The sequence below is a fragment of the Tursiops truncatus genome, chromosome 15, assembly GCF_011762595.2.
Source record: "Tursiops truncatus isolate mTurTru1 chromosome 15, mTurTru1.mat.Y, whole genome shotgun sequence".
Classification (NCBI taxonomy): Eukaryota; Metazoa; Chordata; class Mammalia; order Artiodactyla; family Delphinidae; genus Tursiops; species Tursiops truncatus.
Genome location: NC_047048.1, coordinates 8407678 through 8434951, shown reverse-complemented (window position 1 = coordinate 8434951; position 27274 = coordinate 8407678). Strand labels below are relative to the sequence as shown.

The 27274-nt window shown below is 41.6% G+C and overlaps 1 protein-coding gene across 1 annotated transcript; it reads right to left on the bottom strand.

Moving 5' to 3' along the window:
- YWHAG (tyrosine 3-monooxygenase/tryptophan 5-monooxygenase activation protein gamma) lies at window positions 1-27253 on the bottom strand. The gene is made up of 2 exons (XM_033839207.2): window positions 26966-27253; window positions 1-3416 (listed from the first exon to the last, which is right to left on the bottom strand). The coding sequence occupies exons 1-2, from the start codon at window positions 27050-27052 to the stop codon at window positions 2760-2762; spliced, it is 744 nt and encodes a 247-aa protein (XP_033695098.1). The 5' UTR covers window positions 27053-27253; the 3' UTR covers window positions 1-2759.
- Between the last annotated feature and the right edge of the window lie 21 nt (window positions 27254-27274).

Here is a 27274-nt window from a genome sequence, read left to right as displayed (position 1 = left end):
TCAGATCTGTAAGTTTATTTGCTCAATGTACGACAGCTACATAATGACTCACATTCATGATATTCCATCACTGAGGAAAACTGCTAAGAATGGTCCGTGTGTGAAATAATTCCTTAGAGAAACACGGAGTTGGAAAAATAATCACTGATTAGACCTTAAAAATAGTTCACTGCATAACATGACAAAAAGCACAAAGGCTCATTCAGAGAACATATTCGTTGTTCTCCTACACTGTAATAGTTATAATTTCACCATGACAAACACCAGACATTAAGATTAAGCTAACACTGGTGTTTCTTTTGCTCCCCCCCCCCACCCTTAAAAACAAAATATATAACTGCATGTCACTAGAGCAACATCCAAAACAGATCAATTTGTTACGATCACTATTTGGTAGAGCAAACTTTACCCCCAAAAGGAAAAATTAAATTAAAAAAACTTTAAAAAATTTGAAGACTTAATTCTTTTTTGTCATAGGAATACATAACACCTACAGTATAAGTTAATAAATTTCAAGCTACTGTATAGAAATACAACACTAGCATGCACAATATTGTATCAATAGAGTAATGGAGGAGTAATCATTTCACTGGAGAGACAGCATCATAGGCAAGTGCATTTCTTTAAAAATAAAGAAAAGAAAATAAACCATTCAAGCTGCTTAAATATCAAGTCTCCCATTCCCTCCTTCATTTTTAGCCCTCAGACACGGTTTTATCTTGCATTATTCTAAAAAGCAGCCAGAGCCAAAGCTAAAATTTAAAAGAAAAATAGGTTTTGTAATTCCAGTAAATCATTTCCAAATGCTACAAGGAAGGACACAGCACTGCTCACTGGACATGAAGATAAATTAAGGAAAACCCCACCAACCCCCCACCCCACCCCCGCAAATCTGTTCCCATCCGTGGCATTGACCTTAGGCCCCTGTTAGGGCACAGAAGCTATAAAGCTCTCTTCTGTTAGTTCTTCTGGTAGGTTTGGTTAGTTGGGACTTCCGCTCTAGCATATGGAGGGGGCCTTCTAAGGAAAGTCATGCTGGGTAACTGTGCCACATTACAGAGCATCGTCACACTCTTCTATCTTCACTGTCACCTGGATCCTGGTCAACACGTGCATTTCACAACTGGAAGCTCCATTTTCGTTTTAGCAAAAGCAACTGTCAGGTTTTCCTCAATTACTACTCATTCCTCTCCCTGCCTAAATAAAACAAACAAACAAGTCTGGTGTCATTACCTATCTCAGCAGTTCACAGTTACTGACTTTATAAAAAAAGGTTGAATGCACATGCAACAGGTCGTGTGTTAAGACTTATCCAAAATGAGAACCAAGGACCTAAGGCTAACTGAAACAAACTTGTGGAAATAGCATCGTGGTTTCCTTCAATTCTAAAACGTGTACAGATGGCACAAATGAATTTCCACATTCTATGCTTTCATTAAAAAGCAAAAAAATACATAGAAAAAGTTTTGGTCAAATAGGAGTTAAATATTTATTATCTGATAATGATTTTAGTTTATTTTCCTACAATGATTATTTGGGGAAGGAGTGTTTTCAGGGAGGAAAAACTGACACACGAGGCTCCTGAAACTGGACAGAATGTTTACGAATAGAGCTCTTCCTTTAGGATTTTTCTACCAGTAAGCTCCTAGCACCTGAATTTTCACACACTGCACCACAAACTTTCTCAAAACGACCGCCAACTTCTACAACCCAACAGCTTTTCAACCCACCCGAGTGCATGCCCTGGGCACAAGGTACAGTACGGAAGACCCAAGTGAGGAGTGAGACAGCAGTGCAGTCCCTGAGGAAGAAGCTATGGCGGCTGAAAAAAATCAGGATTTCTCTGGAAACATCAGCACAGTAAATGACATACAGACCTGAATTTTCTCTATTTTTGTGGTGTTTAACGTTTCTATTAAAGTGATTAATCATTTTTGTGGTGGATTTAAGTTAAGAAGAAAGAAGGACAAAAATCCCACAGCCATCTGCCAAGCACCTATTCAACAAAACCTAAAGTAGCTTTGATTCTCCTCAGGCAAGCCTTTTGGCCTAGGAGACAGATAACAGCAAAACCAACCTGGATGAGGCTGAATAAGGATGTAAAAGCCAAAATAAGAAAAACACACAATCACAATGGCTTGATGTCACATATGGCTGTAATGTAGAAATACTGTAAACTGCAATTTAGTGTTAATACTGTCAACTAATCAGAAACTTCTGAAAACTGGCAAGGCCTAAACCACAAGGATATACCTTATGTTCTAAGTCTATCAGCTTGGGATTTTAACTATTCCATGTCTGGTAGAGTACACCCTGAAAAACAAAATGCACAGCTAAAACAGATGAGCTAGAAAGTACCCAGAACTTAAAAGACAAGAGCATATGTACATAAAAATCCTTACTGGAACCACAGAACTTATTGAATGAGGGCTATTCCGTTTAAGTTTTCTTTTCATCTTAAAACCCTATTTTCTAGCAATAAGTTAAATTAAGGACAGCTCCACTTGCATTAATCTACAGAACAGTCCATATGCCAGTGTGAGGCTGCTATTCCAATACCAGCACAGCTAGCCTGACTTTCCACTAGTGGTATTTTGGCAAAAATGTCAAAGAGGCGATCAAAGACAGGACAGGTCGTGGGTTTCTCCCTAGGAAGGTCATCGCTCCCTTTCCCTCCCCCACCCGACCCCCAACTCATGGGAAAAAAATAAAGACTGCAGTAGTAGCATCAGCATGTGCTGCCAGTCCACCTGGGGGCCTTAATTGTTGCCTTCTCCACCGTCGTCGTCTTGCTGATCGCTTGTCCAGAGCGTGAGGTTGTCTCGGAGGAGCTGCATGATGAGCGTGGAGTCCTTGTAGGAGTCCTCGTTGAGAGTGTCGAGCTCAGCAATGGCGTCATCAAAAGCGGTCTTGGCCAAGTGGCAGGCTTGCTCTGGGGCGTTCTGGATCTCATAGTAGAAAACGGAGTAGTTAAGGGCCAGGCCTAATCTAATGGGGTGAGTGGGCTGCATGTGCTCCTTGCTAATCTCATGGGCTTCGCTGTAGGCCTTCTCAGATGACTCCACGACGGTCGCCCTCTTCTCTCCAGTGGCGACTTCAGCCAGGTAGCGGTAATAGTCCCCTTTCATCTTCAGATAAAACACTTTGCTCTCATACTGGGTCTCACTGCAATTTTTGATCAGGTAGTTATCCAGCAGGCTCAGCACATCCTGACATACGGCCTCCAATTCCTTCTCTATTTTTTCACGGTAAGCACGGACCATCTCTATCTTCTTCTCATTACCATCTGCAGATGTCTTCTGCTCAATGCTACTGATGACCCTCCAGGAAGAACGGCGTGCCCCAACTACATTCTTGTAGGCCACAGAGAGAAGGTTTCTTTCTTCATTGGACAGTGGCTCATTCAGCTCTGTCACCTATTAAGGAGGAAAGAATAAAGAGCTGTTATGGTACAGATGATGTCAGTTGGGTTAATCGTATCTTTATGCCACTAAAACACAAAGAGGTCTACCAGCTGATTAAAGTAATCAGCAAACAGAAGTTGGGCTGTGTGGTTATATGGAAGAGGGATAGAGCGGGAAGGAGCAACAAAGAAGGGAAAAACCTGCGACTGGCTCAATGGTGCCTGAACCCCTGCTTTCTCCCTAGAGAAGGACACATAGGCTTATTATCACACAGCTGTTCCAGGAAAGAACTATCAAGTCTAACTCTTAGATGTAAAATCGAAATTTGATCTAAATTACAAAAGGTCAACAAGTCTCTCATGCAACATTACGTACGTACTGATCCTAAGGATTTTAAGTATAGATGGCTTATATATCTCATCAGTTTTTTTAAGAAAAAAGAATGACAGCTGCTTCCTAACCTTGCCCTGTCTACCAAACTTCGGTCCCATCCATTTTGGGTGAGAGTATCTTGCCTACCGGGTGAGAACATAGTCAGTCAACGTCAAGTTGACTTTTGAGAAACAAAGAAACTTTTCTTATGTTAAAATAATATAAATTACGAACGCCAGAAAGGAAGTCAAAACTGGGGGCACGGGATTGACTCTGATCACTGACATATTAGCAACTTGGGGAACATGTGTTTGTAGTGTCTGAATACAACAGCAATAAAATGGAGAGGTGAGCAAAGCACTTCCGAGCTGAGGTGGCCAACAGGAATTAATGCTTCTTTCACTTGTGCTAGAAGGTCTTCGTCGTCCCAAACACTAAGAGCCTTGAGGACACTAAAGCAACGGCACACCGATGTTGTGTATTTTTATGACTACCAAACAACTGCATATAATAAAGAAATTAAATCAAGTGACTAAAACTATTTAATTTATATTACCTGATTTCTGTGATGTCAGAGCCATACACCTCTAAGTGTCTAACAACCATATGAAACAGAAAATTTTACAAGGAGGAGTGACTGAGCTCTTACTTTTTTTCCTATTCTGAGGTCACATTTTTATTTGCCTGGTTAACTATCATATCTAGACTGGTACATACTAAGTCAACGGCATTATCAGAAACCCCAGATCATGAGCTCTTTCCTATGACTTACAACAGACTAGATGCTTTCCTCGCCTCATTCTCTCATGTACCTGCGCTCCAGTGGTAACATGTTAATTGCAAAAACCTTTCATACTTCTGCCCTTTGTTCTTCTGCCTCTGCCTAGAACAACTACCAGTGCTCCTGCCTGGAAAATACTTAGACAACTGTCAAGAACCAAGTTATACTCATGGCTTCTATGCAATCTTGCCCAGCTCTACTCCTCCCACCCCCAGTTAAACTGGCTACTCCCTGTTCCCTGTGTAGATCAACCACAGCACCCATGTAACACTGTATTACTCAGAGATGTGAAAGGTACTGGGATGTAATCCAAAAAGATAAGCTAAAGTATCTGGGCGGGGGGGGGGGTGGGGGGGGGGGGGGTGGGGGGGGGTGGGGAAGGGCTGGGATTCCAAGAGACTTACCTGTGTATGGACCGTTTACATTTGGTATGTATTCCTCTTTTATCATGGAAGAGGTCGGGGTGGGAGAGGATTATACTTAAGGAAACTGGTTGTAAAATAGTTCCTCTCAGATACAATCAAATCAGAATGTAAACCATACTTATTAGTTCATATGCTTTGCTTGCTAGTTCTCACAACATCCAGCAAATAACACACTCTCAAATTCCGAACTTTTTGAGTGGTTTTTCTGATGCTAACCTTTTACTATGCATTACTGATTCTCCACTCTACACTAGACAGCAACAGTAGCTCTGCCAGAGGTGGCCTAGGGGAAGCAGATGCAGAGTCGGGGAACAGGGCTCTGGTTCTACTGGACTTCAGAGCAGAAGGAAACCAGCACAGAGGTGCTTTTTACTCTCTGAGCGCCCCTCCACCCCCCCACCGTGGAAACACTGCTTCCCCTGAATAGGAGGCTTATCATCTCACATCCAATTTCCCATATATTTCTGGACTTTGGAGAAACTATTCCCAGCACTCAGCCACTGTCACTCCTGCCAATTTCTGACATATATGCAAATAACCCAGAAGACTGGGGCTTTCCAGTCCCACCATTTACTAAGTGACCTTGGGGACAAGCCATTTCATCTATCTGGGCCTCAGTTTGCATACAGATTTCTACCTCTTTCATAAGATTATAAGGGTGTATCAGATGAACGATAAAGTGCTCCCAACACAGTAAAGTGCTATAGAGATGTGAGCATTTACTTCTTTTATTCGGCCAAGTCATGCGCCTGCGGGATCTTAGTTCCCTGACCAGGTAGACTGAACCTGCGCCCTCGGCAGTGAAAGCCCGGAGTCCTAACCACTGGACTGCCAGGAAATTCCCTTGAGCAATTACTTTTGAGAACACCTTGAATAACGTCCCTTCACTTTAAGTCTCGCCATAGGAGGCCTCTGTATTCCTCACATCATCTCGTTTATCTTCTGCTCAATGCTACTAATGTATAAGAGATATCAAGTATCTCTTCTCCATTTCATGCTATTCTCTAGTCCTTAGCTCCCTTACATCACTTCCTTTCCATAAACTTTAATATCATATAGCCTGGAATAACTCCCCAGACTGGCTTTCAAACAGGCTGAGAGGCCTCTGTAGGCCCGAGGCCCGCATACCATAGGACACCAGCCCATATTCACTGAATGAATGTGCAGATATTGAAGACTAGCCACCTCTAGAGTAACCTGATAACTGTCTCCAATGCAAGAAGCTGTGATGCCTAAGGCCACTGAGATCGGGTTCTGGCCTTTCCCCTAAATCATGCTATCCTTATTTCAAGAGCCAGCAACTATTTAAAGCTCAAATTACCTCACCAGTACTCTATACCGTTAGGTCTCCTGCTGCAAAAGTTGGGCTAAAGAGCCCAAAGGTAGCCATTTGCGCTTATGTAAAATTTGTCCAGTTGCCTCAGACAAGCTGCAACATGGAGATTATGAAATGCCAACGTCACCTTTAGATACAGTAACTCAACCACATTTGGGACATACCCAGATGTTCTCTGCCACTGAAAAACTATGTTAGAGGGGAAAACCTTTAATTCTAATAAAAAAGTCTGCTCAAAGGAACTAAGATTTCTCTAAAAACCTTAAATCAGAATTTGTTTTAAAATCCTTAATATCAAAATGATTGTATGAGAGATAATCTGTGATTTTTACATTAAAATAAAATAGAGATCCCAACCATCCTAGTTTCAAAAGTCAAGATAACTTTTTTTAAAAGGTCAAAAAAAGTATCCACATAGTGTTCACAAAAGGTTTAACCAAGATCGAATGCCTATTCAGTGTAGGAAGATGTGAGATATGTATCATTTGGGAAGCAAGGCAATGTCTTTCAAAACAGTCACTGAACTGTTTCTAAGAACGCAATACTTGTATATATGGTCCCCAAAATTTACTGTCATGGCTACTGGAAACTGTGGACAGTTTGTACATTCTCCAGTTTTATGTTCTGGTTAAAAATAAAATTAAGGGGCTTCCCTGGTGGCGCAGTGGTTGAGAGTCCGCCTGCCGATGCAGGGGACACGGGTTCGTGCCCCGGTCCGGGAAGATTCCACATGCCGTGGAGCGGCTGGGCCTGTGAGCCATGGCCGCTGAGCCTGCGCGTCCGGAGCCTGTGCTCCGCAACGGGAGAGGCCACAACAGTGAGAGGCCTGCGTACCGCAAAAAATAAATAAATAAATAAAAATAAATAAATAAAATTAAGGTTTCTCTTCTCAACTCCTATGATACTAGCTCAAGTTCAAATTTCTTTCAGTGAGTTCGAGAGAGCTGTTAGCAAAAAGGTTAGAAAAATCTGTTACTCTCACCAACAGTTTAAGAAATAAAACTCCCCAAATCCCAGCTGCTAAGGCATCAGATATTAATTAGTTATCAACTGTTGTCCCCTAAGAGTTGATGAGGAGAGAAATCTTCTCTACCTAAGATGAACAACCCATGAGATTCTTGGAAAGCTATTTAGATAACTTTCTGACCCTGTGCTCTTGGAGCACCAAGTCATTCACAATTCTTCAACTTACCTATGGAGAACCTTAAATTGTAATGAGTGCAACTTCAAATGTTTAAACTCCTTAAATGAAACTTGAATTAAGCTTACTTTACTTAAAATGTATTTCTATCAAGCCGAATCTTGTACAATAACTTATGATGGTGAGTAAGACGCCTTGACTTAAGGAAAGCTGAAAATCTCCACAAAGAACTTACATTCTGTTCACATCCAAATAAGATAGGAGGGATGAACAGGCAGAAAAAAGGATTCTTAGGGCAGTGAAACTATTCTGTACAATACTCTAATGGTGGATACATGTCATTACACACTTGTAAAAATGCACAGTATGTACAATACCAAGACCCCAATGTAAATGATGGACTTGAATACTAATGGTGAGTCAGTGTAGGTCCATTGATGGTAACCAGCATACTACGCTGGGATGCTGACAGTGGGGAGGGGCAGGGGGGCATACAGGACCTCTGTGCTTTCCTCCGTGAACCTAAAACTGCTCTAAAAAATAGTCTATTAAAAAAATGAGTTAGCAGACACCAGGTATAACATTTGGCCCCATGAAGCATTTTTGGTCCTAGGAGTGATATCACCTGAAAGAGCCAAGAGGCCATAAAAAGGGTAAATGCAGTGACTGCTATATATGAACACCCTACACCAAAAAGAAAAACGTGACAAGGTGCAAAATCAGTCTCAGTGTCCATGTAATGGACAGTTATCTATATACTGTGCAGGCAGCAGAATAACCCACTGCAAGTAAATGTGACACTGTTCTGCTTGCACTAAATTAGTCATGTATTCTAGAGATGACCTGCTAAATCTCAAATTAAAATTTCTGAAAATAATCTGAAGTCATGTCTTGCACATGTGGGCAAAATGCCTCAAACTTGAAGTACAGTCTGTACAAAAAAGAGTTAACACAACAGCCTTGAGACTACTATCTTTAGAAAGGTCTGCTTGCAAAGTTGACCCTTGGCTAGCATCTGAGAACTAAGATTTTGGAAGGGTTCCCACCATCCACGACTAAGAATGGCTCACTGTCCCTAAAATGTTTGTCCAAACAATGTGGTTTATGCTAAACACCTGTTTTCCTTCTAGGAGTCTTGAATTTGGTTTGTGCTAGGCAGAAAGTGCCTTTGTGAGCATCCCTCAATGGATGAGGGGCAGGGAGGGTGGGAGGGAGGCTCAAGAGGGAGGGGATATGGGGATACATGTATGCATATGGCTGACTCACTCCGTTGTACAACAGAAACTAACACAGTAGTGTGAAGCAATTATACTCCAATAAAGATCTATTAAAAAAATACCAATAAACATTTTAAACATCAAAAAAACAAAACGAAACGAAAAAACCCTTGGGTACTGAGTCTCTAATGAGATTCCCAGCAGACATTTCACACACGCACTCTGTGTGAGTCCCCTGAGAGAAGACTCTGGAAAATTTGCACCTGGTCACTCTGATCTTCGCCCCAAGCACCTTTTCCCTCTGTTGATTTAGCTTTGCATCCTTTCACTGTAATAAATCATAGCCAAGAGCACAGCTATATGCTGAGTCCTGGCAGATCACTGAACATGGGGGTAAGTCTTGGGGACCCTCAACACATATTCAAACTCTGCCTGGAAAGCTCATCAGATGGCCTTTTAGAAGCCAGCAGAGGGACTTCCCTGGTGGCGCAGTGGTTAAGAATCCGCCTGCCAATGCAGGGGACACGGGTTCAAGCCCTGGTCCGGGAAGATCCCACATGCCACAGAGCAACTAACCCTGTGTGCCACAACTACTGAGCCTGTGCTCTAGAGCCCGCGAGCCACAACTACTGAGCCCTCGTGCCACAACTACTGAAGCCTGTGCGCCTAGAGCCCGTGCTCTGCAACAAGAGAAGCCACGGCAATGAGAAGCCCGCGCACTACAACGAAGGATAGCCCCCGCTCGCCACAACTAGAGAAAGCCCGCGTGCAGCAACAAAGACCCAATGCAGCCAAAAATAAATAAATTAAAAAAAAAAAAGCCTACACAAAAATTTACCAATTTAAAATAAATAAATAAAAGCCAGTAGCAATGACCCTGGATAAAAACTGTGCTGAAGGGAAACATTCCAGGAAGAGGAACATCCTAGAAGAAAAATGAAACTTCCATGGCATATTCAGGGCCAAGCTCAAGGTCTCATGGATGAGAGGAGAGCTTCCTGAGAACCTGGGCTTTTCTGACAGCCACCAAATCCTATGTTCTTTTCACAACTACCCTAACAAGGTGGACATTATACGTTACAGGTGTGATGCGGAGAAATCAACGGACTTTTTCCCAAAAATCACACTGCTAACACACAGCAGGGCAGGGACACAAACTCGGGTCCTCTGGTTTCAAATCCTGTGCTCTTTCTCCTACCTTGAGTCTCTGAAGATGTAAACCTTGCAACATGTCACAGAGAAAGGACTAGTTTCTCTAATAGAGCCTGTACCTTGTTTTACTGCGCTTCACAGATACTGCAGTTTTTTACAAACTGAAGGCTTGTGGCAACCCTGTGTTGTCAGACTGATGGCTAGCAATTTTTAGCAATGAAGTACTTTTTAATTAAGATATGTACTTTTCTACAAGGACGTACTGTATGGCACAGGGAACTATACTCAATATCTTATAATAACCTGAAAAAAATATATATGTATAATTGAATCACTTTGCTGTACACTTGAAACTAACACAACATTGTAAATTAACTAAACTCCAATAAAAAAATATGTACTTTAAGGGCTTCCTTGGTGGCGCAGTGGTTGAGAGTCTGCCTGCTGATGCAGGGAACACGGGTTCGTGCCCTGGTCTGCGAGGATCCCACATGCCGCAGAGCGGCTAGACCTGTGAGCCATGGCCGCTGAGCTTACGCGTCCGGAGCCTGTGCTCCGCAGCGGGAGAGGCCACAGCAGTGAGAGGCCTGCGTACCATCAAAAAAAAAAAAAAAAAAAAAAAAAAAAAAAAAAAAAATGTACTTTAAGACATGCTATTGCAGGGAATTCCCTGGTGGTCCAATGGTCAGAACTCCGTGCTTTCACTGCCAAGCGTCCAGGTTTAATCCCTGGTTGGGGAACTAAGATCCCACAAGCCTCACAGCGGCACAGCCAAACAAAAACAAAAACAAAAACACCTTCCTAAAAGGAATTTAAGACCAATCAGTAATAGAAAAGTGAGCAAAAGGAATGGACAATTGAAAAAGAAAAAGAAAAATATAAGTAGAGTACTCAAATTCATTCATTTTATAAATGCTAATTTTTCTCCAATCAGACTGGCAAAACTTAAACTTTGATGACTCGCTGTGAAGGCTGATGCTGTGGATAAACAGGCACTCGCATCCATTGCTGGAAACCGTAAATTAGTACAAACTTTATGGAGGGCAATTGGGAACAGCTATCAGAATTACAAATACTAAGAAAACTTCTGACTCTGCCGTTCCACTTCTAGAAACTGATTCACTGCCATCATCTGTAGCAGCTAAAGTCTTGGAACCACCTAAATGGTCCTAGATTATGAAACATCCACACAACAGAGTTCTAGGTAGACATTAAAAAGGAATTTGTATGCTCTCACTGTATTTCTAGAAGGGTCTGAAAAGAGAGCGGCTGGGAGGCAGTCAAGGTTGAGGAGGTTGAATTTTGACCTGTTACCAGTAGTACCTATTCAAACAAACCCTCTCCATAACTTACCGAGTTAATCACACCCACGATTAAAGTTTAAAGTCAATTTTGAAAACCAAGTTTTCAAAAAAAGCTCAAAGCCAGCAGTTTTATGTAAACAAGTTTACTCATGTAAATAACTCAAACCCACACCTGCTGCTTTGTGCTCACCACCTCGCTTCTACCAAGAATACCTTAAAAAGCAAAAAAACCCAAAACTTAGTTGCATAAAAATCTTTCATTATATCTTTATACAGATTAGGGCTGATATATGAAATACATACTATAGATTTCAGCCCTGTTTCATTGAATTACTAATTCTAACATTTTTCCAGTTTACTCCCTACCTAATTTTACGGTTTCCAAATATCACTTGTCCTTTCCCGTGCTTAGATTTCTTATACTGTATCACATCTACTGCAAGGACAAGGACAATATTAATAATGCTTATAATGTGCATCTTTGTTTCATTTTGAATTTAATGGAATACGTCCAGTGTTTCATTCTTAAATACCAACTCTTTGTTTAAAAGATACTTCTATCATGTTAAGAAGTATTCATCTATTCCGTATTTTTCTAAATAACTTTTGTAGTATCAAAAATGAGATCTTCACTAAAATTATAATACCTCCTTGGTCCTCCAGATAACCCTTTATGATTTAGTACTGTTATTTCCATTTTAGAGTTTAGAAAATTAAGGCTCAGAGCCAAAGAATGGAATGCAAATCTCACGGCTCAAAATCCCATATGCTTTCCACTACATGACTGGTTCTTAACCAAGGAGGAGCTTTTTGTAAAACACTCTCCCTAGCGCCCTAACCTTCAAAGATTCAGTATTGCATGGGATCCACACACGTCTATTTCTCCAGGTTAAGAACTGCAGGACAATGTTCCTCAAAATGTTGAGTTACCACGTGACTCAGCAATTCCACTCCTAGGTATATACAAAAGAAATGAAAACATGAGACCCACACAAAAACTTGCACACAAATGTTCCCAGCAGCATTAGTTAAAACAGCCAAAAAGTGGAAACAATCCAAATGTCAACAGATGAAAAGATAAGTTAAATGTAGCATTATCCATACAATGGAATATTATTCAGGCATAAAAAGGAATGAAGTTCTGATACATGGTACCACATGGATGACAATAAAAATATTAGGCTAGTGAAAGAAGCCTATCACCAATGACCACATATTATGATTCCAGTTACATGAAATGTCCCAAGCAGGCAAATCTATAAAAACAGAAAATAGATTAGTGGTTGCTTAGAGCTCTTTTTGTTGGGGGGGGGGGGGGAGGCAGGGCAGAGGGCAGTGACAGCTTGCTAATGGTACAGGGTTTCTTCTGGGGAGGTGACAATGTTCTGTATTTAGATACTAGTGTTGGTTACAAAACTCTGAACACACTAAAAACCAGTGAACTGTACACTTCAAATGGGTGAATTGTATGGTATGTGAACCATATCTCAATAAAGATAAAACTGCTGCACTATGCCACAGTCTCTACAGCACTTTCACACATGTCAATAATTAATTAGCTTATTTGACAAGTTCAGAATTCCAAATACTTCATAACATGTGGGCTGTTACAAAGAAAACCCACTATAATACAGCATGAACCTCTACCTCTTATTTAATCCTCCTCTTGCGCTTTCAAATAAACTACGTAGTTTGACATAGGTTAATATTTCTCAATAGCCTCGCCAAAAATGTGAACGAGAGCGTTATCTCTATTGCTCAGATATAGTTAAGCAAACCTGAAAAGGGATAAGAATTTTACATTCCCTACCATGGGTATTCTTCATTATGAAGCAATTCAATTCTGCCACTATGGGGGGAAAAGGCAGGAGAGAAATATACTAAAATAACAACTTCTCAAATTACAGACAATCCACACACAAACCCAAAGCTGTGCTCCCCTCCCTCTTGCAGACCCTGCTGGGTGCTCTTCCAACCCTCTACTTGGACACCTGGGAGAATTCTGCCTAAATCCACCTTTAGAGAGTAACATCAGAAGTACCTGACTTGATGATAAAGCTAAGTTTATCTCCCCTAAAACTGCCAGTCGCTAGCCTTAAGAATTTTATTTCTTGGAGCCAGAATCACTTCTTCAAACAGATAGTCCTCATACCCCTAGGTCTTCTCTACTTAACTGTTTCTATGATCTAGATACAACTCCCCTCATCATCCTGACTCTTTCCCCCCAAATTTGCCAGTACTCTTGTCAGTACTCGTCAGTCTGCTATTTAGAATACACCACTTCACACTTTAGCCGGGCTATTTTCTGAATTCAGCACAAATGAACTAACATTTATAACGCTAGTTTTACCATAGATCTGCTTTTTTGGGGGGGGAGGGGGGCAGGGGGAAGAAGGTAAATAAGCTGGTGTATTTGAAAATGCTGTATAACCTATGGTACAGTGCATTTTAAAAGCAGCTCTATTTAGATATTATCTACCAGGCAGAGGCCAGGCATGCTGGTGAACATCCTACAATGCACAGGTCAGCCACATACAAGAGCAAAGAATAATTTGGCCCAAATATCAATAGAGCCCTGCTTCAAGTCATCAATACCCAGACCCAGGTCTCGCAGTCTTCCTCATATTACACACTCCTGTGCTATCATGCTTTTCCAACCACCTAAAACGCACTTCCAGAACTATGAAGAAAAATTCTCTATATGTCATCTTTTAAGCCCTAATTCAAATACTACACTTACTTCCTGAAGCCTGAAAATTCCTCAGGCAGAACTAACTACTGCTTACTCTGTGTGTAACTTTCACCTTGCAGTTATTATACTGCTTATATCTAATGCCTTGTAGTTTAACTGTATACCTTTCTTTCTCCTAAAAGGACTAAAGTCCTTAAGGGCAGGTAGCACACTTCACTCAGCAGTGAATCAACCACAGTACCTAAACTGTCACTTCCAAATGTTTAAGTGACATGAATCTACATAGGCTGTATCCAGCCCAGACTGTTTGCATAAATGGTCCTAATAACTCCCTCCAACCCTGTGTGTATCTCCTTCCTTTTAAATGATTTCGCAGCTCCTTCCATCAAGAACTTCCATCAAGAACTATATTTCCGCAACTCTATAATCTGAACTTGATCATGAGACTTGCTTTGGCTAGTAGAACATTAGCAAGTATGAGGTAAGCAAAGGCCTGAAAAGTTGCTTGTGAATCAGGACTCGCTGCTGGGAACCTTCCCCAGGCAAAGAAGCCTGGGTTAACCTGGAGATGAGAGGCCTTTACCTCTTCATAGTTATTCCGGCCCCACAGGAGCAAGTCTAGACCCAAACTACCTGGCCAGTATAAAGAACTGTGATAAACAAGAAATATCTGCTTTAGGTAGTTTGATACAAACAAAAACTTAACGAGTATTAAGATGGCTATTGTTAAGTGCCACCTGCATCAAATGTAACGAACAGTTGAATTTTAGGGTCAAGGTACAGGACCTGAAGCAAAAACAAGGCCACTTCATTAGCCGAGATTCCACCCATTGCTCCAGTCTGATCTCACTTTTCAACAACCGGGACAAATGCCAAAGCTCTGCAGCTCACCATTTAACCTCACAAATCAGGAAATAGATATACTATGCTCTAGCACTCCCTTGGCTAGCAGTCAAATAACCCTATTCTAAAAATTAGTTAACTGGAGCCTCAACTAAGGAGCCCGCCTGGCACAACTAAGACCCGGTGCAACCAAATAAATAAATATTTTTAAAAAATAAAAATTAGTTAAATCAAAATTAGTTATGCAGGTTCTTATACAAGCCCATACTGACTCCCTCACAATCTTCTCTTTCATGCCTTTTCTGTGCTTCTAAAATTTCTCCTAGAATCAATGTCATGTTCACTTTCTTTGAGATTGTTTACCTGTATCCAGACCTCTGGCCCTACCTCCTTATCCAAGGCTACTCCCTCAAATTAATTCTGAACAACAGTTCAGTTATCTCGATTCTGACAACTTATCACTAAACCACACCTTTAACCTCACTCACAACCATTCATTTTTTTAATTTTTATTTTATATTGGAGTATAGTTGATTTACAATGCTGTGTTAGTTCCAGGCGTACAGCAAAGTGACTCAGTTAGACATACACATGTATCCATTCTCTGCAGTCTCTTCCCATACAGGTTATTACAGGATATTGAGTAGGTCCTTGTTGATTATTTTATGTAATGTGCATACGTTAATCCCAAACTCCTAATTTATCCCCCCGCCCCACCCCCAACCATTCACTTTAAAAATCAAACTCCTGCGAGTTCCTGGGCAGTCCACTGGTTAGGACACGGCGATTTCACTGGTCAGGGAACTAAGAGGTGTGGCCAAGATAAATAAATAAATAAATATTTTAAATAAATAAAGCAAAAAGACATAAACAAAATTAAAAAATAAAAAATTTTTTAAAAAGGGGAGTCCGCTTGTGGTCTAGTGGTTAGGACTTGGAGCTTTCACTGCCGTGGCCTGGGTTCAATCCCTGGTTGGGGAACTGAGGTCCTGCAAGCTGTGCGGCACGGCCAAAACAAGTAAAAAATAATAAAACCAAACTCCTACCTACCCTTCAATGTTACCAGTCCTCACTTCCACCTACTAGACTCGCTCTTGAGCCCTCTCCTTTTTCCTCAGCCCCTTTCCTTTAGGTTTTATTTCCTCCTTGTAAGCTTCATCAAGATCCATCAAATTCAATTATTTTTGCATTAATATCAACATTCCTATGCCTTGTCCTTCTGCTACACCATCTCTAAACACCCAAATTCTCCATCAATAGAGCCACCCGGCCTGCTTTCAACTCTTATACCCAAAATATGGTGCGGGGTAGGGGAGAGGGAGAGACCAAAAAAAACTAGATTGTAATCACTACAAATTAAGGCTTTTTAACCTCAGCAGGGCCCTTAGCACTCACTGCCTGGCAACCAAGAGGCTCTACTACAGCCTCTTCAAAGGAAAGTGACCAAAGGCCTTTACTTGACAAACAACTGCCCCTACCACTGCCGCCTCCGCCCTGTATGCAAACAAGATGCTTCTTCCCTCTCAAGATATTCCCATCAGTCACTCTCTTTCCTGTACTTTCCCATTAACATGTAGTCCAAGTTGAGGTTTAAAATAAACAATGCCGGGGCTTCCCTGGTGGCTCAGTGGTTGGGAGTCTGCCTGCCGATGCAGGGGACGTGGGTTCGTGCCCCGGTCCGGGAGGATCCCACATGCCGCGGAGCGGCTGGGCCCGTGAGCCATGGCCGCTAAGCCTGCGCGTCCGGAGCCAGCGGGGGAGGCCACAGCAGTGGGAGGCCCGCGTACCGCAGAGGAAAAAAAAATAAAATAAACGATGCCTTTTAATCACATCTGTTTCCTTCAAAATCAAGTTTCTGAAAATTAGCCTATACTTGTTACCATTTCTTCACCTTTCATTCACTCCTCACCCCATTACCACTGTCATCAACTGTCTTCCTACCTCACATATCCCATGTTCTCTTATGTCTTAATCTTAATTCGTAAGGGATCTATAACACTGCGGACTAATCCCCCTTTCTTGACACTCTTGTCCACTTTGTTAGCTTTCTTTCTTGGTTTTCTATCACCATCTACTTAGTCTTTTCTTCCTCGTTCCAGTCACTACTGAAGTGGGATTCCCCAGGGTTCACTTTGACTTCAGCTCTCAATTTTGCCTAGGTGACCTTATTATGCCTGGTAGGAGACTCCCACTAGAATGCTAGTTCTGTGAGGGCAGGGGATATTATATCCTCCAGGTCTGAGACTAGAACCTGGCCGTTAGTGGTTCCTAAATAAATATTTATTTACTTAATGAATAATAAGTAACACTGAGTGCTTAACCTGTGCCAGGCCCTGTTTTAAGAGCTTTTCATGAATTAACTTGTAGCCATGATGCTTCCATTTACCGCCACTTAAATGTTTCCTCAAACACAGCATGTCAGCAGCTGACTTGATCTTCCCCATCATTTCTCCTTCCTCCTCCTCCCATCTCCAGCCATCAAATTCTCTCTCTCAAATCTGCCGTCACTGTCCATGTCCTGTTCCTCATACCTTCAGAGCAGACCCTGCAATACTAATCAGTCTTGTCCCTCTGCCGCACTGTCCTCCTCTTCAACTTCCACACTGCTGCCAAGGTTCTCTCCAAACCAAAAACCGGACAATGATCCTCTTTTGCCTGAAACCCTTCAATGACTCTCCAAAGCCTAAGAAAAAAAACCCAAACTCCACAAGGCCCTTCATGAACTGGCTCCTGCCCCTATTTACCTCTCTGGACTCATTTCCTAACATTCTCTCAACGCAACCAGTAGTGACTGGATCAATCATGCAACAGATTCTGCTCCCTGTACATTCTGCAACTAAACAATGCTATTCCCTCTGCCTGGACACTCCTTCCTCCAGCCTTTCCCCTCCCCTCAACATCCACCCCTCACTGCTCTGCTATCATTTCTCTAGGAAATCTCCCCTGATGCTCAGGGTGACTTCAGTGTCCTGATACCACAGCACTGGGCTGACCTTCACTTTCTGTGTGTGGAAGTTCCCACAGACGTTCAATAATCCCCTCACAACTCTACCTTCCCTGTGTGAATTCTGGATCAGTACCATTCACTTCTTCCACTGCCTAGAACATCTACAAAATATTCAAGTTAACATTCTTTTCTTCCTTTGATCTTCACTTAAATCCCCTCAAAACATGTTTCCACATTCCAGTTTGTGAATTCCACACAAGCCCATATTATCTTTGATGTACAAAAAAGTCACAGCTTCCTCCCATTTCTTTCAAGTGAGGTATACTCTTCCATTCAGTTTGAGTAGCATCCTTTCACTTCTTGGCCATACCTGTAAGACTCCAATGGCAAAAGCATGGTACTTACCTCCTTATGCTAAAAAACTGCAAGTTCTCCTTTGTTAAATGGTATTTAAAACACACCACAGTCATGGGACCAAATATTTTCTAGAAGAAAGATTACACTCATATTGAGTATTTCATCTTAGGGCTGTCCTAAAGAAGTTTGCTCTGTATTAAAAACCTGGATTACATAACAACCCTCTCAAGCACAACCAAATGGGAAAATATTAAATATATAGCAGTTTGAAGCAATTTCAAAGCTTCTGCAAACAATGGAACATTGACTAAAATTAATGAAAACAGATCACTGAGACAATAGCTAAAAGATTACCAGTATCCATGTATACACTTCACCTTTGACTCCTTTTTGAAAACTAAAAAACCTTTTAAAAGAGGCCGAGATTTAGGAAAAATACTTTTAACTCAAGCCTTAATAAGCAAATTACTTAAACATTTCTGCCTGTAAAATGGGACCATCACTTTATAAAACTGTTGTGAAATTAAATGGGAAAACTATAGAAAGATGCTTTCCAAGTGACAGTAAATGTCCAACTATATTGCAATATTTTAATCTGAGAGTGTGTAACTTAAAATTTTGTCTTCCGGGCTTCCCTGGTGGTGCAGTGGTTGAGAGTCCGCCTGCCGATGCAGGAGACACGGGTTCGTGCCCCGGTCCAGGAGGATCCCACATGCCGTGGAGCAGCTGGGCCTGTGAGCCATGGCCGCTGAGCCTGCGCTCCGCGGCGGGAGGGGCCACAACAGTGAGAGCCCCGCGTAACCCCCCCCCCCAAAAATCTTGTCTTCCCAAAAATATTACAGTCAGTGCAGAAGTCTATAGAACAGATGTGAAAAAAGTCATACCCAAAAGTACACTAGGTTTTCCACTGTGTTGTGGAACTCATCAACATTTCAGGGTAATGCTATGCCATAACAGCTTAGTAAATTATAGTACTGACGTGATTTTCACAACAGATGTAAACACTTGCTAAAAAGCTAGTCTTAATCATCCTTCATTAAAAAATATATGTATTTATACAGCCAGCCAGATTATGAAGAGAAAAACATGATCAAAATGCAAGAGTACCATAAATCCAAAATAAGAACTAGCTATATAATTCAGTGTTTTTGAGAATCTATATGCTAGACAGAGTTCTAAATAAGTAATGTTAATAGAAATATATTTTATGCAATTTTAAAGTTCAATTCATTACTAAAACTGTTTGAAGTTTACCATGTTGTTTTCTCTTCCTCAATAAATGGTTCCAAAAATCTAGCCTTTTTCTGCAGGACCTTCGAATGGTAAAAAAATAAAACGGCAGTATACTCACCTGTATTACTGATATCAATAAACTAGTCAACTCCATACTTCTGAGCATGGAATTCAAGCCCAAGGTGTCCGGGCCCAGACAGCTAGTGTATGTACGTATCTATCTACCTACCTACCTACCTACTCATACCTACAACCAGTACCATGATAACTTTAAGGCAAAAATGATTTTTTAAAAATGCTTGGCAAGGAACAAAACCAAACAAAAGCAAAACTTGTTTATCCACATCGCCCTCAACAAATCAACTGGGTTTTAGCACTTCTATCAGATTGGTGATAAAAGCCAGAACTGACAAAAGATATCAGCCTTTGTTGTCCCTTTCCCAAAAAAGGCAGTAAAAAACAGTCCAGTAATGATAAAGCCCTTCTCTAAACCTACCTGACACAGCACCACCTTTCCTCTCCCCAGTCGTGACCCATCCAGCCTTTCCTCCTCCTCATGAGCAAAGGCTGATGGGAAGCAGCACTTGGATGTCAACTGAGAGAAACACTCCTTTTAAAATCAAGGAAAAAATTATCTGCCACCTGGATTATATGCCTTAAGCAAGAAACTACACTTTGAGGTTGCCAAATCTGAATATAAAGAGATCTTGCTGGTAATTGGAACATTTGTGGGAAAAAAGGCGTAATTTTAGGTCAATAAAAAACCATCTTGCGGGCTTCCCTGGTGGCGCAGTGGTTGGGAGTCCGCCTGCCGACACAGGGGACGCGGGTTCGTGCCCTGGTCCGGGAAGATCCCACATGCCGCGGAGCGGCTGGGCCCGTAAGGCATGGCCGCTGCGCCTGCGCGTCTGGATGACTGTGCTCTGCAACTGGAGAGGCCACAACAGTGAAAGGCCCGCATACCGCAAAAAAAAAAAAAAAAGAAACCATCTTGCAAGATGGTAAATACCAAGGGGACCAGAACAGTAGTAAAGTATATAGACAGAAGATTGGCCAATATGCTGACAAACGGTGAAACTGGTTATATGGAGTTATATCATGCTATTATCTTTATTTTGCATATACTCGAAAGTTACCATATTAGTTTTTTTTTTTTTTTAATTTTTAAAAAAGGTACTCATTCCAACCACAAGAAAGCAGAAGAGAGGCTTGCCACAAATAAGCTTGCAGTTAAACTTTCCCCTGTTTCAACCTCATTTTCTCTTTCTGGAGCAGAAAGGGCAATAGGGTATCCTTGAACTTTGAACCATGTGTATGTACTATCTATCCAAACAAGTACATCTTCCAAAACTTTTGAGATACATACCAGTGCTAGTGATGGTTTCAAGTTCCTTAAAAATTCTTAGCAATTCTTTCAAAACTTCCACTTTGGGGTCTCTGTCCTAATATACAATCTGTGTTGAAAGCTTTAGCCACAAAGATATTCATGGCAATATTATTTATAAATTTGGAAACGGCCTAAATGCTAAATAAAAATTAAATTATGACACACCCACAGGACTGTTCAGCCACTGAAAATACTGATAACAGAAGAAAATATCCTTGAAATATCAAGGGGAAAAAGCAAGGTGCAAAACCCTGTAGAAAGACATGATGGAAATATCCCTGCATAGGGAACTATTATGGTGATACTTGTCATTTTTCCAGCGTCCTAAAAGCCAGACATTTTTGTCATCAGTGGTCTGTCCCACTGATAACAGCCTTCCAAAAACCAGAGTCCCTTAGAAGATCAGAGCACCCCCAAATCAAGATATTCTAAAATTTTTCTTCCCTACTCACTTGTCCCCACCAGCTTTCCTTGTCTGCGGAATGCTGTTCTGCTGTTCTTACCCTATCTTGTTATTTCTCCTTATCCTCACGCACTGGGTCATTTTCAAACTACTAGGAAAAAAATATAGTGTCTGGGCTTCCCTGGTGGCGCAGTGGTTGGGAGTCTGCCTGCCGATGCAGGGGACACGGATTCGTGCCCCAGTCCGGGAAGATCCCACATGCCACGGAGCGGCTGGGCCCGTGAGCCATGGCCGCTGAGCCTGTGCTCCGCAACGGGAGAGGCCACAACAGTGAGAGGCCCGCGTACCGTTAAAAAAAAAAAATATATATATATATATATATATATATATATATAGTCTCAACTTTAAGTCTCTATTTTTACTACACAGATGTAGTTAGAAAGACCAGAGGTGAGTCATATGTGAAGAGTGGAGTATGATTTGAAAATAACATCTATCCACCGGGTCTAGCCATGCCAGGCAGGCCCTCATTTAAGAATGTCCTGGCAGGAATATGGGATTGTTTGCATGGCGACTATCCATCCTGGGCTTCTGCTGCAAAGACATACTCATTCACTATTTCATGTTAGACCCATACAAAAGGAGCACTGTGTTGAACTGAATAGCACTGAATTGAAACAATTCAGTCAAAAATATTTTAAGCTTATTTCCACATCCTTAAAGTACTGGCACCACAGGCAACTTTGTTTCCTAGATCTTGGTTATTTGAATACGGTAGCTTAAGTGCCATATTAATAACTCCTTTCAGAAAGCTAAAGAAGTTTTAAATGATCTCTCTTCAAAACAAACCTTCTTTTTCAAAGCCTTCCTCTTGTTACCTCTTAGCCTTCTCTCACTTCTCACACCACCACAGCTGCTCTTCATACTCGGCAGTGGGGGAGGGTGGATGAGGGATTCCTCTCGCACTACTGTCATTACATGTTCAGCTGCCCACTGCCGTCACTGTCATATCCCCAGCTCTGACACCCCTGTTCTAGCAACAGAATTATTAAGAGGGAAAAGCTGACACTACACCTGGGTCCTACTCACCAAGTTTGGCTTTACATCTCTCCAAAAATGAGGTATCGTTTCAAAGATTAAAAGGATAAGACCAATGAGTTTATTTGGAATTTTTAAAAAATGTCATGTTAAAAATCTACATATGTAAGAACACTCTCATTTCTATCTACTTATTCACAACGCAACTAATGCTATACACCACATTATTCAACTTAGGTAAAGAAAAATCTACCTCCGTGGGACACTCTTACAAGTGATATGCTGATGAACATTTGGTTTAGACTTCACGAGTTTTTAAAAGGAAGAAAAAAAAAGACTGATGCAAAGTCTTACAAGATTTACAAATTTTTATTGTTTCTGCAAAATCATGGAACCAAATAAATTTAACCATTTATCTTAAAATTAAAGCTTTCTTTTGGGAATTTTTGTTGATCACTTTTCATGTAACTTTTTTTATGACTCAAATTCATAAATTAGTAAAATCAAAATTTCAAGTGCCAGTCTAAAGCAAGATAATATGGTCTGGTACTAAACCAAAATGATAGGTAATACCTAAAATGGAATGTGGGGAAGACAGCAGAAAAATGATCATGACAGGAAAGGCCATAAGGCAGCTCATGTTGATAGCCTTTATAGCCTAGAAAGGCAACAAATACAGGTTCCCTATAATTACAGTCTCGAATATCTGGTCAAGCTCTAACAATCAGAGCTTAGAAAATAAGACAAAAGACAATGGTTTATATGTGATTTTTTTCCCTTTGACTGTTAAACATATAAAGTGGTCTTTGCTTCTTTTTTTCCACATCTCATGGAATCTGGTAGGAACACGAAAGAATCAGATGCCCTGCCAGATAAAACTGTTAGGGCTGGTGATACTGGAGACAAGAAGTTGTTCCTGGCAGCCTCAGAAACACCAAAACAATGTATTTAACATCTTATTTACGAGAAGCCCATGCTTGAATAGCTCACCACTCTCAGCACTGCAGGAACCCGGGCCACACAGCAGGGCAAGTGTGTCTAACAAAGTCAGTCTTGGGGTGGAAAATGAGTGATGATAAGAACACCAGCAAAATTCCTATAATCTCCAAATAGTTAATAGTTTGCTCCGATTTCAGGTAAATTGTTCTTATTCATTTGTGTGAGCAACGTATAGTTTTTAAGCTCTGTAACTTTTTAAATGGAAATACAAATCTAGCCAAAATAAGTCCCCTTTTCAATTTATGCTGAACGGTTCGGATGTTAGAAAACAAAGAGAAAGGGATACTGATTACCACTGGCTGTGAGCCCTGCACTATTGACACATTCCTGAATCAGTAATGTGCTGAAATCCAGCCAGCTATAGCCAGACCATCATCACTTTTTAAAAATATCATTTTCCTATTTTTTCTAGAGGTGATGGCTGCACATCATTGTGAATGTACTGAATGCTACTCAATTGTACACTTGAAAGTGGTCAGTTTATGTTGTGACTTTTACCTCAATAAAAACAAAATCATTTCCTCCACTTTTTAATAATTTAGAGTTTGGTTTAATAAATAAATAAGGCTTCCTCCAAGTACTAGGGGATGAAATCCTCCCTAGGGTCTGCAGTTAATCCAAAGAACCGTAATGAGGATGCACATTCAGCAACATCTTTTATCTTAATATAATCCAAAAGATACACATGAAATTGTTTAAATAATTAGAAAAGGCACTTAAGAGTCATTTCAGTTACTGTGAAGGTTAACATAAAAAGCAAACTGTCATCTGTATGCTTTCCACCCCAAAGAGAACAACTGAAACCACATGACTTTGATTATAATAATGGCTGGCAGAACTCCACCTCTGAAGAGTCTAAAGAGGTGTCATTACTCCATTAGTGATAATGGCTATTGATCTAGCCTCCTGGAAGAGCTAGTAGGAAAAACAGAATATTTAACATTGTAAAACCTTTTTAAGTATATCGATTCCACCACGAAGACTTTTTTATATAATTAAGATAGCCTTTTGCCACTAATGCCCCCCAACACACCCGAGTTAAATTGCTTAACCCAGTAACTTCAACAAAGTTACTAGCCCAGAACCTTTTCTGCCCGCCCTCCCCCCAGGAAAGTACCAGTAGCCTACTTAGAATATTAACTTCTCAAGAGGCTATTAAAATCCAAAGGACAAGTCAGTATTGTCTAACAAGTAGGAAACATCTAGGTGTTTGCTCTTTTTAGATATAAGCCTACACATGTGTCTTAAAAGACTAAACTTCCTTCTTTCCTCCTTTCCAGAATACACCATTTTACCTCTATCCTGGTCACCCACCTACAACTATCACAGGTCCTAACTCTTTACTACTAGGGTAACTTCATCCGATGCAAATAACTTTAATCACGCTAGCATCTGGATGACTTCAGCCTTAGAAGAGAACTCAAGTGGTAGAACTGAGTATTTTCTTTGTATCTTCCTGTATTTTCCAAATTCTCTGATGAGATGATCTTTATAAACAAAGGAAGAAACAAAGTTTTATAAATAGTTACCTTTTCTTAAGCACCTACTATATTTTTTATTTAATCCTAACAACTTTGTCAAGCAGGTGTTGACCCATTTTACAGATGAGGAAAATGCAGATCAGAGGTAAGCCTAATTCCTCAAAATCATGGTAAACAGATTTGGAAAAGGTCTGCTATATTTTATAAACTGTTTTTTCCTGCACACTCAGTTAAGGAGCAGAAACATAAACACAGCAAAAGAGAACTTTTCCAAATCCCAAGGTAAATTGTTCTGTAAGGGATTCTCATTCCCTAACGTTTACTGAAAATGCCCCAGCAGGAAGTCATAATTTTTTTAAGGTTTTTATTAAAACCTGCCGAGTTAATAATTTGCAATAAACCCATGTATACAGCTCATCCCTGCACTATGAGCATAAAACATATTCTTGTTTAAAACTTCTATCTTTATTCCTTCATTGCCCAATTTTAACAAATGTTTAAAACCACGACTGTATCTTATAAACTTTTGAGAAAACTACAAATACGCAGGTGAACAGGCATAGCCAGACATCCCTGATTTGCACGTCTAAGGATAAATGAAATTCTTATTTGGAGGACCAATTCTCATCCGGTGGAAGACAAAATGCTCAATTCCACCTGGCTTATCTGCTAATTTCTGCATTACCTTGGACAAATGCCATCTGCATACTCCCTACCAACCCATTAGGTGCATTGCAGCCTCTGTGTCATTGTGTGTGACATCACTGGGTTGCTATGGATATAGGAGCGAGGTCACTCGCTTTCCTGTGAAACTAGAAATATGGAAAAATTAGAAGAGTCTAAGTAATGTGAACTAAAGATACTGATATCTGCTGAAGTGCAACTTACATCATTTGAGCTTTAAGGACAGCAACTGTGGCAATAATATTAATACAGCAGTACTCCAAATGTCAGAATCAATTCTCTTCCTTAATGAGATAAAAATCTTCTTTGTTAATGTATCTGGCTTAAATACACAGGCATCAGCATTGTCGTCTTCTGTGAACCAGTAAAGTTATTCAAGAATTAATCTGCAATACCTATACTGCTTCATTAAAGAGGTTTAACAGGCAAGGTACACTCCTCCATCCGCTGCACACTGGAGATGCGTTTTAAAACCTTTGTTACATAAGGCAGGAAGTTAGATATGAAAATAGTGGGAGACCGAAATCATTAGATAATTTTACGTTTCATTTAATAATGCTCAATACTTCCCCAATCCTCTAATATCAAACTGGTTGACCACCCATTAGGTGAATATAGTGTTACTGACAAAATGGTGCAATACAAGCAGGAATCTGCAAAATGCGACAACTGGAGATCAGTATTCTCTTTTCATCAGCATTGAGGATGCGCTAGGTTTTTTTTTTTTAAGCTTCAGATGCATCTAACAAAACAAATTAAAAAAAAAAAAAGAAGACTTTTTCCCCTTTAAAATAACTCCTCCCAGCCTCCACCCAGTCTAGGCTCTCTGCAATACGACAAATGCAGAATCTTCTGGAATGACTTGATACTGCCTCCCACCAGCGCTTTGTTTGCAATATCAGATCAGAGAATATTTTTTCAACTTATAGGAATTTCGACAAATGTGTGCCTATATTTAAAAAAGAAACAGCATATATCACAAACTGAACTAGTCAGCTAAATTCACAACCTTTGTTTTAAAGACAATACCAACACTTTTCAATACGAAAGCCGTAGGAAAACAAGGAGATGACATATTGAGAACAATCAATGAAAACGCTAGCGAGACAAACGTGCCCCCTTCCTAAAAGCAAGAGGACTTGCTTTGGGGCATGCAGAAAGAGGAGCCTTTTGTTAAGAAAAACGTGAGCAAGGAGGTTTCGATTCTGCATCTTGGAGCCCAGGTTTTCAGGACAGCCTACATTTTTCCCGGGGAGGTCCTAAAGGATCTGTCTGGAGAGGCAGTGGGAAGATTTGGGGAGGGGGGGAGTATCAGAAAACCGGGAGACCTGCTGAGTGAATGGGAAAGGCGCCGCCCAGACATCAGGGAGAAAAGAGGAACCGCATCCATGCGGTCCCCCGCCCCCACACGGCCAGGCTGGGAGGAGGGGAAGTGGGGCACAAAGGATGCGCACGGCCCCTGCTCAGGTCCCCAGCAGACCCGGAGGCGCAGCGGCCAGAGACCCCGCTCCCGAGACCAGCCCTCCAAGACCCCGCCCCAGCGCGGGCGCGTGGGGAGGGCCGAGGCGGCAGCGCCGCCGGCCCTGGGGAATGCTCGGGGAGAGGCCGCGTCACACCCGGTCCTCAGCGCTCTCAGGACCCTCCCCAGCCCGCTCTGGGGCGGCCAACCTGCAGGAGCGACGGGCGACTAGTCCCCAAGTCGACCCCGCGAAAGCCCGCGTCTGCGAAGGGGCTGGGGCGAGGCGGCGGGGGGGGGAGGAGAAACTCACGTTCTTCATGGCCGCGGCCATGTCGTCGTAGCGCTCCGCCTGCTCCGCCAGCCGGGCTTTCTGCACCAGTTGCTCGCGGTCCACCATCTTCACGGGCTGGGTCGGGCCGGGCGAGGAGACCAGGGCGGCCTGAAGGGCTCGGAGGGCGGCTGCGGGCGCGGCTGGAGCCCGTGTGCCGGAAGGACCGACCCACGAAGCGAGGGGCTGAGGCGACGGCGCGAAGGCTGCGGCTCGAGCTGCGACCGCGGGACCGGGCGCGAGGTGGCTGCGGCTGCTGTGCGTGCCGCGGGCGGACAACCCTCTGCGGCC

Coding starts and splice junctions, on each gene's coding strand:
- YWHAG (XM_033839207.2), bottom strand. CDS start 27,052: ATGGTGGACCGCGAGCAACTGGTGCAGAAAGCCCGGCTGGCGGAGCAG. Junction 3,417..26,965: donor TGGCCGCGGCCATGAAGAAC/GTGAGTTTCTCC, acceptor CCTCCTTAATAG/GTGACAGAGCTGAATGAGCC.